The sequence below is a fragment of the Callorhinchus milii genome, unplaced genomic scaffold, assembly GCF_018977255.1.
Source record: "Callorhinchus milii isolate IMCB2004 unplaced genomic scaffold, IMCB_Cmil_1.0 Scaffold1, whole genome shotgun sequence".
Lineage (NCBI taxonomy): Eukaryota > Metazoa > Chordata > Chondrichthyes > Chimaeriformes > Callorhinchidae > Callorhinchus > Callorhinchus milii.
The window spans coordinates 120,517,459-120,535,756 of record NW_024704742.1 but is presented as its reverse complement, the minus strand read 5'-3'; the positions used below and the strand labels follow the sequence as shown (position 1 = coordinate 120,535,756).

The window sequence follows — 18,298 nt, the reverse complement described above, 5'->3', positions numbered from 1 at the left end:
TTTCAAACACAGATTAGATAGTTTTCTTTTAAGAAATAACATTATGGGATATAGTACATAGGTAATTTGGGACATATCTGCATGCAGTCGCCAGGAAGGTGAAAGGCAAACTAGATGGACCTTGGTCTTTTCTCGTTTAGCATTTCTTATGTTCTCATGTAGTTTGAAAGTCTTGAGTTTCTCCCAGTTTCCAGAGAGATTTCCCAAACAGTTCTTCCGATCTTATATAATACATTTCTTATCATTCCAAAGAACATCTCTGGAATTTCCATGTATAGGTGGGACGTGTGGAATTCTGTTTAGTTTGGAAATTCTGAAGCTTGGTAATGGGTTTCTGTGTGTATCAGACACAAATCTGACCAAAAAAAGAAGATAAACAAGGCTGGAACTAGATTGAAGATTAGCAGATTTTGTTTTACCCACAGGGCAGTGCATTGGGAGCATCTGGCTCTTTATATGAACAATTAGCATCCTTTAAAAAGAAACTGATCAACATCAATTGGGGGGAAAAAAGGGTTTGAGCGTGGATAACAACAAACTGTTTGATTACTATGGGGCACAGAAAAGCAGAAAACTTAGGGAATTGGAGAGGAGGAAGGCACAAGTTTGCGCAACTTGCATGAGAGGGAACGCATTTGATGGGACTTTCCAGATTTTCTTATGTTCTGTAATTATTACATTTATGACTTTTTAAATTGAATTGAAATTGGGAATTTGTCTAACAAGTGGCCTGAACCCACTAGCGGAGTCCTGTAGCTCAGTGGTTAGAGCACTCGCTTTGCAAGTGAGAGACCTGAGTTCAATTCCAGGCAGGGCGAAACCTTGGGCAAGTTTCCTTACTCCACACGCCTAATAATAATCCCTCCAAAACCAAAAACAATAATAAATTGGTCATTTTCAATCTACGACTGTTTGTGGGACATTGCTGTGCGCAATTGGCTGCCGCATTCGCCCACAAATATACAGTTAATTCACTTTACAGTGTGTCCTGTGAAGCGCTTTGGGACGTCCTCCCCACGTGAAAAACGCTATATTAAATGCAAGGATTATTATTATTACAGCTTAGTGGGCCAGATAGTGTATTCTGTTCCTAACATTTGAAAATGTAGGAAAAGGAAATTCAGGTAAAATGAAACACAACATGCATTATTTACATTTTGTAAGTTGTATTTCGAGAAGCATGTGTGATGTTGGGTTGAAGAACGTCTAGGATGTAACTTGATCTTGTAACTTGATGTAAAAATTCCATGCTGTTTTGTCAGAGAAGAAGTGGTTTGTGGTGGAGTGATCAAAGGAGAATGTTGGCTTTTGCTTTTAAGTACATTCGTCTCCTTTGGTTCTCTATTCATAGGATTAAATATAGTGTGGGAGAAATTCCACTGGGTCTAGATTTTTTTTAAGCATTTCAGAGCATCCAAATTTTGGCAGATTGTTGAATTCACTCTTTAACTTTGATTTCAAAATTAATACTGTATTTAAGAATCTGACAAATTTTAGACTCTGAAACACTAAATAAATGAATAAATAAATAAAATAGATCTAAATCCAGGTGGACTATCCCTCAAAGTTGCCAAATCCAAAATGATGCCCGAGACATGTTAGCCAACATTCAAAAATCCTAAGCCATATAGTTACTGAATGTAAATATTCACTTACTTATTCTATTGTCTCCAGTGAACCAGCAACAATGAAGACAAAACGGGGCTCCGACAAGGTACGTTGCTTAGTATTATTTATAGTAAAACATTCACTAAATCAACACAGTATTTCATACAAGTGATTGAGGACCAAATAACTGAGCACAGTTTTGTACAAGGAACTAAGGAACACTTTGTACATTTTTGGGGACCCCATCCTAGAAAGCACATTAAATCATAATACATTGCAAAACATGAAATATGTATGATTTTGAAGGCATTAATTTGATTCTAAATCTTTATTTTGAAAGCTGCAAAGTTTGGAGTGAAATATTAAATGCCGAAGCATAGTGTGTATGTATAAAACAGATTGCTGAGGTAGACCGATTCAGGAATGCGTTGGCTATTTTTTTTGATGTGTGGTTAGGTATCCTATATTTCTGCGACTAGCTACATAGACCGCAATGGTCTCATACATCCCAATATTCTTAATTGCTGTGCCAGGAGGAGGATGAGGAGTCTGACAGTGATGAACTGGAACAAGTAAAGGAGCAGGTTGCTAAGAAATTGAAAAAAGAAAAAAACGAGGATCCTGAAGCTCCGCCTAAAGAAGAAGGCAATGAAGAGAAATCAAGTCGTAGGTGGGCACTTTTGTTGAATTATGTGCTGGATGTGTTGTTTAGTTTAAAAAGTCTGCTGAAATGCAATCTATTGATGACACTATTGCACTGCTCACTGGTGAGTTTTGTCACTTCATCTTAAGTGTTTGGGAGAGAAGCTTTATGGTTTCATCTTGCAGAATGTTTATCATGCATTCTTTCATTTTTTTTAAACAAATACTTAAAATTGCATTTTATTAGCAATTGTCTTTTCTTTTAAAGTTGTTTTTCCAAAGTTCCAAAACCCTTACTGAGTTATGTTATCAACCTTCCCTCCTGAAATGTTTTTGGTGTTATCATTTTTACCAATGAAACCAGAGAATTAAATCTTCCTATTTGGATTCATGACTTTTTATGCAATAAAATAGGGATGGATCAGTCTATTCTTTAGACTTTGCATAGATGTGTGCAGACAACATTTTCTAAAATGAAAATTCTGCCTTAGTAATAGTGGTTTAATCAATGTCTTTAACACTATCACTGTATCTTAATGTTCCATTTCATTATTCACTTTCTAATTGCTTCCAAAATATTCTTTGCTTATACAGCACAGCCACAATTGTTTGTATGTTGATTTATAAGTAAACAAACCAATTTATTTTCAGTTGATTGGTTTAACAGATCATTTGTTATCTGTTCATTTAACAGATCTACTTTGCTGTTGGATATTGGTGTGCTATTGTTGAATTGCATATTTGTCAAGTCCTGCTCATTATTGCAAAGTCAGATTGGCACATTTTGCCTGAATATGTAGTTTATATTTGTTGTAAGAGTAACTGCAGTACTGATGCTGAAATTTCAGGTTAATCCATGTATTTTGGGAGATTTAGAAATATAAAAAAAAACTACAAAATTATATTTATAGAGCGCCTTTCACGTCGGGAGACCGTCCCAAATTGCTGAACGACTGGGAAGAGCATGGGGGAGAGGTGGTGTAGGGGTGAGGGAAGGCAGAGAGGTGGGAGGGAGTCCAAAGGTACGGTCAAAGAGAAGGGTCTTGAGACCGGCCTTGAAGGAGGCAAGGGAGGAAGCGAGTTGAAGGGACCGTGGGATGGAGTTCCACAGTGTGGGAGCAGAGAGGCTGAAAGCCCGGCCACCGATGGTAGGGTGGGTCGGGCGGGAGTCTTATCGTATAAGCAGTCTTATTTCGCAGTAGAAAGTACAGGGCAACCTTAAAATAACATGCCTCGTAGAGAACAAGTCCACTTATAATTGTAACTAGAAGCATTTGCATGAATGTGCAGCTGACCATTTGGCTTCAGGAGGCTGGCCAGTCTGGGTTAGAAGTGACGTCGGCAACGACCTGGAACTTGAACCATTGACCAGTTTATTTTCATAGCCCTGTTATAATTGTGTTGTCTAATTATATTGGCATTATGATTGGGTGGTTCTGTACTACTAGCATTTATATAATGTCCTTCACTCACGATAATGTCTCCGAGAACTGCATGGGTTCGACACTAAGCAAGGGGCAAGTGAAGTGAGCAAGGAGGTAAGTCTTGAGGTGGGATTTTAAGATAAATAGAAAGGGAGCGAGACAGGGAGTTCTAGAAGTTAGGGGCATCGTGCCTAAAGACCTGGCTACTGATAGTAATGTGGAGGGTTCGGGGGAACACACAGCAGGTCTGTGCCAGCTGAGTGAAGTGGATGGGCAGAGGTGTAGGGTATGAGCCAGTCAGAGAGGAAGGGAGGTGCTATTGTGAAGGGATTTGTATGTGAGGGTCAGGAACTTGAAATCGATCCTTTTGGAGATGGTGAACCAGTGGACACTGACGAGGGTTGATTGTTGTGCAGAGTTTGGTACAGGTGGTGGTGGTGTTTCTGAACTGGACCTATGGATGGTGGAACACCAGCGACGAGTGTGTTTTGAGTATAGTTCTGCGGTACTGCTATTCAGTCAATAGATGGTGCTATAAAATCTTGGAGTATCATTTGGAGAGACTAATACTTAGAGAACTGTGGCAGAACTTAGTATGCAGTACTGTAGAGACGTTTATTCTCTGATGCAATACTGTATATAGATCACTGATTTTGTTTTGGTCAGCCAGGTGTCTGACACAAGCAGAAGCCCAGCACCATGCTTAAGTGTATCCAAACCAAACAAAGTTCCATGCATCCCACCTACACATGGAAATTCCAGAGATGTTTTTTGAAATTGAATGTGCACTCTCTCCCAGGAGAGACACATCCTGCTTACCTAATTCAGGAAAGTATTATGTGCAAGTTGGCAGAGCTGAAGTTTGGGGACCTCAGAGTGTGCGTTGGGTTCCTGCTGGAATCTAACCAGCTAAAACCACATAGCTTGCCATTGAGAACACTGCCTGGCAAGCTTTCCCGCTGCTTGTCCAGCTAGGAGCTGAATGGGAAGAATCCCTGCCCCAATAACTGGTCTGCCCTTCCAAGTCCTGCTGATGAGCCAGCCTGGCTATCAGCAGTGCCCTGGAATAGTGTGGACCCACCTGGCTCAGGAACTGGCAACATGGAATGCGTGCAAGCATTACTACCATCTTCCTGAATGCTGCTCAGCCATACATCCTTCCCATTGAACAATGGTTCCACCATTTGGAGGTTCGGGGCTTAAGCAGCAGCCGCTTACCTCTCTGTGAACCAATCAAGGTGGATTCTGGATGCTGGATGTACGAACCCGTGTTCACAAATTTGGACTCCAGGTAATGCTTTCCAGAAACCGTCCCAAGCCTCAAAGTTCCCGCATCAACTATCTGGCGAACATCTGCCTTAAGTGTGGTGGGAGGACTTTTACACGACAGCTTGCGACGTGACAGCCACCTTGATGTTGTTGAGGTCTAAATTCAATGCTGCATAAAGGGTTGCTCAGCACCAGCTGCTTAATCCAGGTCCCCATGTACCAGCTGTAAAGCCACTTCCGCCTCCCTGCAGCCGCTTCCCTTGTTTAAAACAAATCCACCTCACTGCTTGATCAAGCTAGTTCTTAGTTGCTTAGTTCTGGTGAATTTGTGACTTACCTCAGAGCTTCTTTCTTTTTATGATTTGGACTATAATGGATTGAAACCCAAATAATTAACACAATAATATAGAAATAAATTCGATTATTTTCAAAATGATAGTATCAAACCATGTGCAGTTTATGGTAATGAAATCGCTATTGTTGATTCTATCTCCCTACATTATAAATGGGTGACTTTTTGGAACAGCATGATGAAATGGAAGATCAGTTGCGGAGGATTAGGTGCCACAAATTTTGCACTTTAATGCAACAAAGTCCCTGATTATATCAGGAAATCATGAATATTAACCATGGTGCATAAATTGAATTATAAGGCTTATTGTTTGGCATGTGGCAGACCTCCATAGGCGTGGATTATGCTGGAACCTATTGACATGATAATCTTGGAATGAGGATATCCATGGTTTGATGTTTTCATAGTCATGGAAATTGCAAATCTGGAGAAATGTATCTGCAGGACCTGGGTTACAGTATCACAAATCACTTCTAATTAACATTTAACTCAAAGGTACCATAATATCAGTGTTTAAATTGAAAAACCGCAGTGAACAAGTACAAATTACTTTTAAAGAGCATAAGGGTCATGAATGATTTTTGTTTTGGAAAAACAAAACTGATTGACGGTTGATAATAATGTTAAAACTCAATTTAAGAAAAACTGATTAGATTTACAGTTGTTGAGTCTAGAAAGATGAAAAGATAAAAGATGAATACAATACACTTGACATTTACAGTAAACTCCTGACAACTCCTAGGAAAGGAATTCAGTGACAAGTGATCTGGAATAGCGAGTCAGACATTTGTAAAAATACATAAATAAATGCATGACATGGTATGCAGAAATGCTTGTACGGAGTATAAACACCGGCATGGACGTGTTGTACTAGACTGTACTGTTAGAATCCAGTTATAATACTTGGAATTTAATTTAATTAAATGTAAGCACTGAAAGGTTTGGGGTAAATATTAGGTATTGATTATTTATGATTTAAACTAATTACAAAACATTTGATTATTTTGCTTGTTGACAAAATCATTAACTATCAGTACAGTGCAGACTCATTAAATAATCAGTATAGTAACCGTCTGTTTAGATCCCCAGATGTCTTCTCTGGCTGTATCATGCTGTAGTCGGGCCTCACCTACTGTATTCAGTTCTGGTCACCACAACATAAAGGAGCTGCCAAGGCCCTAGAGAAAGAGGAGAGCAATGAGGATAATGCCCAGTTCAGACAAATTAGCTTTAAACAATGATTAGAAATCTAGAGTTCTTCATTCTTGAGAAAAAATGACTCAGTGGGGACCTCACAGAGATGTGTAAAATTGTAAATGGCATTGCAAAAGTAAACTCAGAACAATAGTTTAGGATGCACCAGAACATGAGGACATGAGTTTAGAGTTGTAAAGGGCAAATTAAGAACTGATATCAGGTCGTGTTTCTTTAATCAGAGGGTAACTTAACTGCTGGAACAGTTTGTCAGGAAGTGTGGTTGAGATCAGGACACCAGTTTAGTGCTGTGATGGGAGGGAAGGGCCTTCTTCATCCCATCTTGTGATTTTATTTTTGTATTTGATTTGGCGGAGACCCAGCAGAGAAAGTTACAATGCCACTACTCTTCAAAATTCTTTGAAGCAGTTAAAATTTGAAATTTCAATAGAGAATCTATTTCTTCAGCAGCATGTTTCCACTTGAGCATCAAAGGTGAATAGCCATAAATGGCATAAAGAATGGAAGTGGCTATCTATTACTCTTTCCTTTGCCCTTATTCACAGAACATTGTTTAAATGTTCTTAAACATTTATGAGTGCCAGTGGAATATAGAATGTGACCACTGGCTCAGTGGGGCTGTAGGTAATGCATGTGTAGGTAACAGTTGTATAACATAATTTGGATGGACTTGGGTTGAAATTCATTGAGGCTGATGAGATTAAAGTATTTTTCCGTCTTCTGGCTGCAAGGATCCTAAGTGAAACAAGTTTAGACAGTGTCAACCCAGTTTCTAGTGGCTTTCATTCTATAGCAGAAAACTACCTGTAATTCACCACTAATTAGCACTTTCACTGTTAAGTAAATGCCCCTCAATATTCTGTCTCTTCTAGCACTTGGTTCATGTAGGGGAGGTGACTGTTCATGCTGTAAGGTGTGTTGCTTCTTTAATGCAGCAGGTGATCACTGGGTTCTCCATGTGCTGTGAAGATAGCAGATTGCATGTTATCTGTAAAAATGAACACCTATCTATTTGGGCATTGTAGTTCAGTTGCTGAATTGTCATTACATGTGCTTTGATGCATTTCAGCCTAATTTGTGTGTGGATGCATTCATTTGTCCTGTTGTGCAATATTGACTATATAATTTATGAATCAGTTGCTAGCTACAAGTCCTCCTCTAAGTCCACAGTTCCAAAATCTTCTAAATTCACCCTCGCAAACAGATCAACCATTACTTCCGCTCGTTTTGCCTTTTGAATGAAGGTGTAGTAAGTATTGAGACATTGTGATCCTCCCTGTACATCACTCTCACCGTGGTATGTTTCTTGTAATCTTGACAACACTACTATTTCGTAATACTGTACTCTGTTTGCCTCGTCGTGGAATTTCTTTGTCAGTGCAGCTTTTTGCACATAATCAAACTTTCGTGTATATACTTGTCCTATGGCCTTATCATAACCCACAATAATGTTGGGTAGCGTTGTTGCTTCAAATTTTGTATTTACTTCTGCGCCACTTGTTACTACACCAACTGCCTGCTCGCTGGACTTCCCAAATGCTCCCACACTCTGGAACTCTATCCCGCAATCCCTCTGCCTCACTCCCTCTCTTGCTTCCTTCAAGTCCTGTCTAGAGGCCTTCCTCTTCAATCGTGCCTTCGACCACCCTCCCAGGGCACGTGGAGTCCTGTAGCTCTGTGGTTAGAGCACTCGCCTCATAAGCGAGGGACCTGGCAACATTGGGTAAAGTTTCCTTACTCCACACCCCTCTGTTTACCTAGCAGTAAATAGGAACCCAGTTAGGAATTGGCAGATTGCTTTACTGGGGGTAAAGGAAAAAATAATAAATTGGTCACTCAATCCACGACTGTTTGTGGCACACTACTGTGCGCAATTGGCTGCTGCGTTTCGCCCACAAAATATACAGTCAATTCACTTTACAGTATGTTCTGTAAAGTGCTTTGAGATGTCTCAAAGATGTGATAAGACGCTATATCAAATGCAAGGATTATTATTATGTATTCCCATAGCTTCCAGTTTCATCATGAGGTCTAGGCACTAGGTCAAATGCCTTGCAGAAGTTGATCAATGCAATGTAGGTGGATTTTCCCTTTGGCTTACAATGTTCTGTCATCTTGTACAAAGCCACACCCTATCACATACATTCCTCAGGAGAATGGCTACCAGCCTGTTCCTTCCTGATGAAACTGAGCCTCTGGTGAGTGTGATAGACGTGCAGTGACTACTTGAAGCACCACTATGAGCTCAAGGTGCCTACGTGGAGCTTGAACCCACAATCTGCTGACTCAGAGGCGAGAATGCTATCAACTGAGGTAGGTTAACAGAGTTTTGATATCTATCAGGAGACGAGTGAAGGGACTTTGTCCTGCAGACCTGGTAAACAATCCCCAAAATAAAATTGGTCACCATAGCTGTTTGTGGGACAGCTGTTTGCACTGTGTGCAAATTGACTGCTGTGTTTCTTTTTTAGTCAGCTGTATGTCTGACACATGCAGAACCCATCATTTAAGACTATCCAAACTACAGTTCGATGCAAGCCACCTACGTTACACCTATGTTGGTCTACAAATATACAGTCACTACACTTCACAGTAAAGTCTATCAATAGTGAAGTGCTTTGAGTTGTTTTCATATGTGTTATATAAGTGCAGATTGCTTCTCCCTTTTTTCCTGAAAAGATCAATTCCTGGAGAAGTACCACTCCATGGGTACCAAACTCCTGTGAAACACTGAGATGTCTCACCAATGTGATATGATGGTATATCAAATGATTATTACAATAATATAGTGGTCCTTGGTTGAATCAAAGGTTGAGCGTTCCTAGAGCCAAAAGTGAACTGCTGAACATTTGCACTTATCTAGGAAAGTCTGAATGAAATCAATATTTTGTTTCTGGTAGCTACTGAGTAATATTTATGGCGTGGCCCTAAATCTAGAAGTATCCAATCAAGAAAAAAATATTTGGTTGGTTAACCAAAAAAGGTTTGGATGGTCCTAGCTGGACAAGCAACAGGAAAGCTTGCCAGACAGTGCTCTCAATGGAAATCTATAAGGTTTTACACTCTGGGGCCCCCAAGCCACGACTCTTGCCAACCTGTGCCTAATATTTTCCGGAATTAGGAAAACAGGATGCGTCCCTCCAAGAAGAACATTTCATTCCAATAAATATTTCTGGAATTTCCATGTGTTGGTGGGATGCATGGAACTCTCATTTTGGTTTGATACTCTTAAGCATGGTGTATTTGTATGTCTCAGACACCCGGCTAACCTAGCTCATAGGCTAGGCGGACAGTTCAGTCCAGGGCTGGGGCAGTGCTGCATTATCTGAGGTACCATTCTACAAATGATAGTTAGGGATATGCTGTGACATGTCGAGTGGTACTTTAACATGATTTCTGTTCCCGGTGCTCCATGAGCTGGAGCTTTAATTTACCTTGGGCCACTCGTACTGAATGTGGTCTCGGAGTAATAGTTTTGTTTAAAAAAAACATTTGAATTTGCTCTGGGGAGGAAAATCTTTTTAATTTTATCTGGGTTAGGTAGCTTTAATCTTTAATTTTCGCCTTAGGCTTTAGACATAGGGGTGTAAGATGAGGGCTAGGGGGTTTTGGTTAAGCTTTGTCGTAATTTAAAGCGTTTTCCTCTTTTAGGGTTAGTTTTGTGGTTCCAATTAAGGTTAACAGTCTAGACTGGGTTCAAAGCTATTTTATTAAAAAATTTTGGGGTTGGGGAATTTGGTAGAGGTTAGTTGTAATTTGAAGCGTTAGGTAATATGGTTCACGTTAGCAGTCCTTGGGGGTGTTTGATCTTTTGGGGGTTAGGTTTTGGGGTTAGGTTTTGGATCTCGGTTAGGCTTTAACAGAACAGGCTTGGATTTTACCAAAGGGGGCTCTTTCTACATTTTATTAATTTAATTCTTTTCAGGTTAGTATTAGAGTCCAAACTGTAAAATTCACGAGCTGCTTTTTGGGGGGCAGAAACTACTTTAGCTGTTTACAGGATTTGTGCAGCCAGCCAGCAGACCCTAGGGACTGCTGCCATCTACCAGCCTGTCTGGTTTAAAGTTCAGGAGTTATCCCAAAGGTGGAGGCTCCTGTGTTGGAGATATAAATTTTTATAATTTAAAAAATCCTTTCTCTCTCCCACGCTCACTATCCCCAAGGCAGGTTAATTTAATTTAAATTTAGACTGACGTCCTATCGGAGTATTTCAAGGGCTGGAGTTTAGCATTAGACCAATACCTCATTGGAGTACTCGTAGGGCTCATAATAATAATAATAATAATAATAATAGATAATTGGTGTGGAAAGGTGCAGGTTAGTAAAAACAACAACAACAAAATTACATCTGTATAGCGCCTTTCATGTTGGGAGGACGTCCCAGACGCTGGGCAGTCAATGTTTTGAACCTGAGCTGGGGGTCGGGTTTGGGGAGGGTAGAGGGCAGGGGTGAAGCAGGGTGATCGAAAGCACGGTCAAAGAGGAGGTTCTTGAGATGGGTCTCAAAGTAGGTAATGGAGGGGGCGAGGCGGGGGATTGTGGGATGGGAGCAGAGTAGCTGAAGGCCCGCCTGCCAGTGGTGGGCGGGTGAGGTGGGAGATGTGAAGCAAGCCGGAGCCTGCTGAGCGGAGAGAGCGGGCAGAAGGGTAGGGGATTAGGAGGTTGCAGGGGTAGGTGGGAGCAACACAATGGCTTTGAAGGTGAGGACCAGGACCTTGAACTGTATCCTCTGTGTGATGGGAAGCCAGTGGAGTCGGACGAGGATGGGGGTGATAGGGTCACGGAGCCTGGTGCGGGAGAGGACACGGGCTGCAGAGTTCTGGATTATCTGCAACCTATGAAGGGAGTTGTTGGGGAGGCCGACAAACAAGGAGTTTGCAGTCAAGCCTCGATGTTATGAATGCGTGTATGAGGGTTTCAACTGCCTGCGATGTGAGACAGTGGCGGAGCTGGGTGATGTTGTGGAGGTGAGGGATGGCAGTGTGGGTCATGGCATGGATATGGGGTAGAAAGAATGCTTGAGGGTCAAACAGGACACCAAGGTTCCGGATTGGCTTAGTAAGGTGGAGTGTGCATCCATGGATGGTGATGCTGTCAGCACCTGAGGTGTCCAGGCGCTGACAGGGAACCAATCAGGAGGGTCTTGTTGACGTTCAACTGAAGAAAGTTAGCTCCCATCCAAGACTTCATGTTTGCCAGACGTTCTGTCAGGACAGCAGTGGTCCTGGAGTCGAGGGTGGAGCCAGAGAGGTACAATTGGGTGTCATCCGCAAACATGTCTGTAGATGCACCAAGAGGGAGCAGATAAATGTTGAAGAGGAGGGAATCAAGGACAGAGCCCTGAGGAACGCCGCATGAGATGGTGCGGTGGCTAGATGATAGAAGTGTTTGGGTTAAGGTTATGCTTGGCCCCTGATTCTGTCTGTGAATTATATAGAATGATATGGCACACAAATAGGCCTTTTGGCCTAAGTAGTCTAGCGAAGTTTTTGAGTTCTTTTCCTATGTGTTTGTATAAGTGGAAGTTTTTTTCTCTCCTTTTTTTAAGCACTCTGAGACAATACCTTTGTATTTTTAATGCAAATTGTTGTTTGTTTCTTAAACATTGACTTGTGCTGAAGTACTACTCCAGGAGCACCATCTACCCTCTGAAGTTTCACCCAAATGGCCTTTCTTCATGCATGGGTCCATACAGTGAGTTTCGCAGGCATATTTGTTTCCCAAAATACCTACTGAGGAGCACAGTAGATTTGGCAGCAGACAACCAGGGAGAGGGAGAGACAGCTGAGTTAGAACTGCCCTCAATCTAATGCCCACACCTACATGTTTTCAAGCATCAGTCACTTGATAGCAATCAAACACTCTACTTTCTTTTTAATCCCTGACACCACCACAAAGGAAATGGTGATAATTTATGTTGTATTAAATTTCTTTTTCTTCTGGTTGTACAAGGCCAGACAAGTAAATTTTTTTGTTACATCAAAGCAGTGAAAATAAAGTTTTCCTTCTCCTCCTCCCTCTACGCTGCAGGAAATCGCCAGAGGCACCAGGTGAATTTTGTATAACACTTGTCAAAAAGAATCAAAATAAGATGCCTTCCCTAAAAACGCCATCTTTTGGTAATGCACAGAATTAAAACCTTTTTAAAGTTGGTGTATGAGAATGATTTTGCACAGTTTTGAATTTCAAAGACATTTCATATTTTTAGATATTTGTGGTAAATGGGTATTCATGTGGTGAGGTTTTTCTTAGATCTGGCTAATTTAGCTGACTGCAACTTCAGGTCTCTCTACTTTGTTTGCTTGTGCTCCTCAGTTCTCCTCAAAGTAAATAAAATTTAGCCATCTATCCGACCTCTCTCTTTTTCCCACCCCACTTCCTCCCCCGGTTGTCCGTGCCATATCTGCTGTCCCCATCAGAAGGTTTTGCATGTGCACAAGTGTAGTTTAAGGATCAATGATGATGCATTTGATTTTGCAACTTTATTATTGTATTTATAAGTATCACAGAGGAAATATTAGTTTGTGCAAGTAGGGCTTTAAATCTTTTTGAAATTGGGTTTAAAGGATTAAGTTTTGGTCCCTTGAATTATTTTTCTTTGAGTACAGATCTAATTGAATAGTCTTACACAAGCAAAGTAAAACTTATTTGAAATCAGTGTTTGAAATTGTTATATAAAGAAAGGAGAATAAGACTTTTTGTGAACCTCATAGAAAAAATACTTACTATTTACTGTAAATTAAATCACAAATGTACTTGTTAATCGAGACAATATGCCCTTGCAGATGATTGGCAGTGACTTTGAGGCAGACAGACTGAAGTATATTAAACACAGAATAGATTGTTTGGGTATGAGTGCTGTAACCCTGCACAGAGGTTTTTCTTGGCTATGCATCATACGTTCTTATTGGGTATAATATGGGCCAAGGACAAAGACATAATTGTAGCCTTGATGTACTTCATCCTGCTGCTGTTTGGCAGTATTCAATCTGTGTTTAGGTAAGACTGTGTTCACTTGTCTGGTCACCTGGAAAAAAGATGTTCAGATGACCAGTGAATAGAATACCTATGTGACTGGAGACAAGAATGTGTTGTCTTACATACAAGATTAATTGATCGTGTGGAAAGGAAGCGTATGTTATTTCAAAGCACTGCGGGACCTTTTACACTTGCTTCACTGTGTATTTCTGACATTTATGGTGTCCTTTAGAGCAGGAAGCTGGGTTTATGCCGCTTGCTCCAAATTGTTTTTAAACCGCCATAAAATTCCTAACCAGAATGGGTATTCTGTGTGTGATTGACTGTTACAAATCCATTGTTCAGAGTTCCAGGGCTATCTAACATTTAATGTGTCCTGGCTCAGTCCAAATTGCACCCACCATGTATATATGCTAAATAAATAGAATGCTAAATAAATGCAAGTTGTGGTTTCCACAAGTAATTGCTGTCAAGAGTTGTGACTAATTTTAGGCAAATGCAGTAGCTCAAATTGTTCAATAGAGTGCTCTTCCAGTTCAGCATGGAAGTGTCAGATTGAGAACTCAAAGTCCTGACATGGGTTTTGGACTCTTCTTACCTTCTAATCCAGAAACAAGAGTACAGCCGAAGGAACCAAGCTGCATCGCTATATTATGCGTAGTACTATAATTACAAGCACCACAATATTATAGTCAGCAAATATGGGAGACATTCCCTGTGGTTTTATCTAGGTTTTTGCAGCTTGCATTTAACAATGGCTTAAATTAAATTAATGTTGGTTATCTGTAATGTATTATGAACTATATGAATATGCCATCTTGTATATTAAAAATAATTCCATTTAGAAGTTTTGAAAGTAAATTGCACTTTTTACAATGTCCTTCAGTATACTCTTGGTATATTGTCTAGTTAACTATTTTTTGTGGAAAGCAATTTTCAATTTTATAGACTAATACTTTTTTAAGTTCTTATAACGACATACAGTATGGTAACACTACTTGGGCTAAATCTTAAATTGCTTGGCCATTAGGTAACCACTGAGCTACAGTGGTTAGAGCACTCGCTTTGCAAGTGAGAGACCTGAGTTCATTTCCAGGCAGGGCGAAACCTTGGGCAAGTTTCCTTACTCCACACGCCTAATAATAATCCCTCCAAAAAAGACAATAATAAATTGGTCATTTTCAATCCACGACTGTTTGTGGGACACTGCTGTGCGCAATTGTCTGCCGCGTTCTCCCACAAATATACAGTCAATTCACTTTACAGTATATTCTGTGAGGCGCTTTGGGACGTCTAGAAGACGTGAAAAGCGCTATATCAAATGCAGGATTATTATTATTAGGTAGAAATGTAATTGTTTACTTCAATGGTTTTATTTGGTAAATTTAATTTTCACTTTGAAATACTGTTTGAAATAAACAAAGATCATAGCTATGTGCTTTAAGCAGACTGCTTTGTCAATACATGCTATACACTGCTTATCCATTATCTGTCCAATATTTGGGGTACTCAATGGAAGTGCCACTCTTGTCTATAAATATTGTGCAGCAAACTAATACAAGCTTGAACTTCTGTAGCCAGTAGGGGGCACTATTAATATGCTCTATAGACTTCCTGAATAGGATCATCACAGAATAGAACAGTGCATTGTTTATTTGGCTTCACTAAATCACTGCTTACATATTGGTTATGTGCTAACTAATGCCTAAGATTGTGTAACTGAAAGTGTGTGTGTGTGCAAGCAAGCACTTTTGCAATTAACATACAAAGGTTTGTACAACTTTAAAAAAGTAATACCAGAAGACTGACACTGTCACAAATTAATTACTGCAATTTATTTTGTAGGTTGTCAAATCTGTCTTCTACATGTAACGTATTTAATTACCAAACATTTAAATAAAATGTTTAAATTGTTCATGATTTACTTGACCATATCCCTGTCTTATAGTAAAATTTTATTTTACTGATCCATATTTTCAAAACACTCTTGATTTATGAAATTAACACTCCAGTTAAATCAAATGCTCCTAAAATATTGCAGTACGTTTGTGTTTGACCATCTGGAATATCAGTATTGTAATCCCTTTTAAAGTCGCGAAGATAATTGTATTTTTCAATCACTGTAACTTCAGTTAACATAATGAACTATATCACATGTGATAATAAGAGTTACATAAAATGTTTACCTACCTGTATCTTATCCTGGTTTGCTCTAAACAAATTTGCTTTCTGCAAACCTCAGAGGAGTTGATATAAACACTTGCTTTGAATCAAAGCGTACTGAATGCTACACAAATAAGTTAGGTTCATGGAACGTTCTCTGGAGATCACCACCTTTCTTTGTGCACAGAGTAGATCTGGCCTTCACATCCATCAGAACTCAATCCCTGTAATTTCATCGTTTGGGATTACCAGAAAGAGCATGCTTGTGCTGACATTTTCAATACCCTAGAATAGCTTAAGGCCAGTATCTTGCAAGAAATCAAACAAATCCCCTTAGACATGATTTTGACCGTTCGTGCAGCTGTTATCATCTAGCAGACAAATCCTGGATTGCGTACGTTTTGAACAGCTGACTCTGTGTGGATTTTACTGGATTTGTTTGAGTTTCTGTAATTAACTACACACTTGCAGGGGAAACCACCAAAAAACATTCCTTTCAATAGAAGTTTATAATTCTGGTGAGTGCATATACTGCCTTGCTAAATACATTGGAACGTTATGCTGATTCTAACAGAACACTTACTTTAATACTGTTTGATGTAACATGCAGTAGCCAACTTTCTCTTCAAATTGGGGCCTTTATAACTAGAACACAAATACCAAAAAGAATTTCAACAATTTAAGATGTAATGGCTGATGAGCAAGCAGTACTATAATTGCAAACACGGTCAGCACAGAAAGTATCAGTGGCTTGGATCACCATTAGCAGTGACTGTTTTCACTTTAAACATTGCTGCTCACTAGAAATAAGTGTGCTTTGCCATGGTTTAACTCTTAATACACTATTCATCATGGAGAAAAATTCTCACCTACTTGAAATGGCTCATCTCAGTTCAGTAGGTGCTCTCAATGATTCATAATTCAAATTAAAATATGCTGAAGTAGATTAAAAATGTATAAAGGGTATTTTCTAATTATCAATAAAATTTCAATAAGAAAAATTAGAATCCTATTTGAACTCAAGACTCCCACTAGTGCCCTCATTGATATTTTCAAAATGTCGCAAACTTTCTTATTCATTTCCCAAAAGATTCCATGGCCTGCCCTGCAGACTCTCATTCAGTGAAAGTGGTAGTGTTAAGAACTGGTAGCTTCTCTATGAGATAAGAATTGTTGTGTTTTTCTGTGCATTTGTGTGTAGTGTTAATTGAACTTTTAATTTGGACTTTAGTGACATTTACAATGTTTGATCTTTCATTTTCTTTACAAAATGTCATCTGGTAATTTTAAATCTTTTCCTTTTATAAAAATGTTCTTGACATGTGCTTTGCAGTTAGCTCAGTATTGCCACTTCTCTCACTGAGAAATATCAAAAGAATAATTTAAAAAATCTGTTTTACTACCAATGAGAATTAGAAAAGTTAGGAAACTCCTTGATGTTTTCTTGAGGGCTCCAATGTTAAAAGATTCCCTCTTACTTTTCACTTGGGGATAGAGTACAAATAAAAGAATACCTTAGTGATTCATTCTCTAATAAGGAAGTTGTCAACATCACTTCAGTTTAATACAGGAGATCCATTAAGGTCACACTAATGCTTTTAATCCATTATCATGGATTAAAAGCATTAGTGTGACCCTAATCGATCTCCTGAGATTTAAAAAAAAATTAAATTTCACAATTTTTGTCGATGAGTTGCAGAAAAAGGTTATTACTGCAGTTTGCCTCAATTTGATTCCAAAATTTACCTCCTGTGGTGGTTATGGGAATAGAGTTCAGAATCAAATTGATTCCTCTCAAAACTAATTTGTAATTCACATTTAGCATTAAATTGGAGCCAAATATAAATCAGTATAAATATTTTGGAAGTTTAATTGGGTAGATATGAAAATAAAATTCAAATACGTCAAAGTAACTGAATATTTACTGATATTTCACATGTATTAATGAGTGAAATTACTTCATATATGTTTTCAGTGAATTATTTGGGTAATACTAAATTAGGAAGTGTTAATGAAGAATGCTGGAAGCTACAGGCAGATTTGTGGAAAATAGAGCTCAATATAGAAAAATGTGAAGTGGTCAATTTTGGGAGAAAGATTAGGGAGTAGAATTATATCCTGAGTAAAAGAATTTTCATGGAGTGGAGGAACAGGGGGATCAGGGAGGACTAATGCATAGTTCATTGAAAATGGGAATGCAGGTAGAGAAGGCCATCTACCTCTGTAAGGAAGTGAATCTGTATGGCATAGGTTGGACCGCACTTGGAATATTGTGTGCACTTTTGGATACCACAAAACAGAAAGGAGATTCAATCTATGGAGAGTGCCTAGAATATGTTTACAAGGATACTGGGGATCTAAGGATATAGCTATGAAGAACGTTTAGAGAGATGAGATTATATGATAGAAATGTTTAAGATAATTAAAGAGAGCATTAATCATGAAGAACCCTTTCTGATGGTAGAAAATTCAAGGATACAAGAACATAGATTCAAGATCATGTCGAGGGGAGTAAAAATTCCCTAGATCTCAAGGTCCTCACCTTGACCTAGAAATCCTTTCATGCTCTAGTTACCTGCCTATCTCTGGGATCTTCTCCACCCTCTTTTGCTTGCCACTTTGCTCAGCTAACTTAGGCTTGCTGTAT

The 18,298-nt window shown here is 39.3% G+C and overlaps 1 protein-coding gene across 2 annotated transcripts in view; it reads left to right on the top strand.

Annotated features, from left to right (window-relative positions):
- cwc27 (CWC27 spliceosome associated cyclophilin) overlaps nucleotides 1–18,298 on the top strand; it is a 119,498-nt gene that overhangs the window by 18,803 nt on the left and 82,397 nt on the right. For both annotated transcript variants that reach the window (XM_042331891.1, NM_001292337.1), the window contains 2 exon segments: nucleotides 1,675–1,714; nucleotides 2,142–2,278. In XM_042331891.1, the coding sequence (XP_042187825.1) occupies nucleotides 1,675–1,714; nucleotides 2,142–2,278 (177 nt within the window).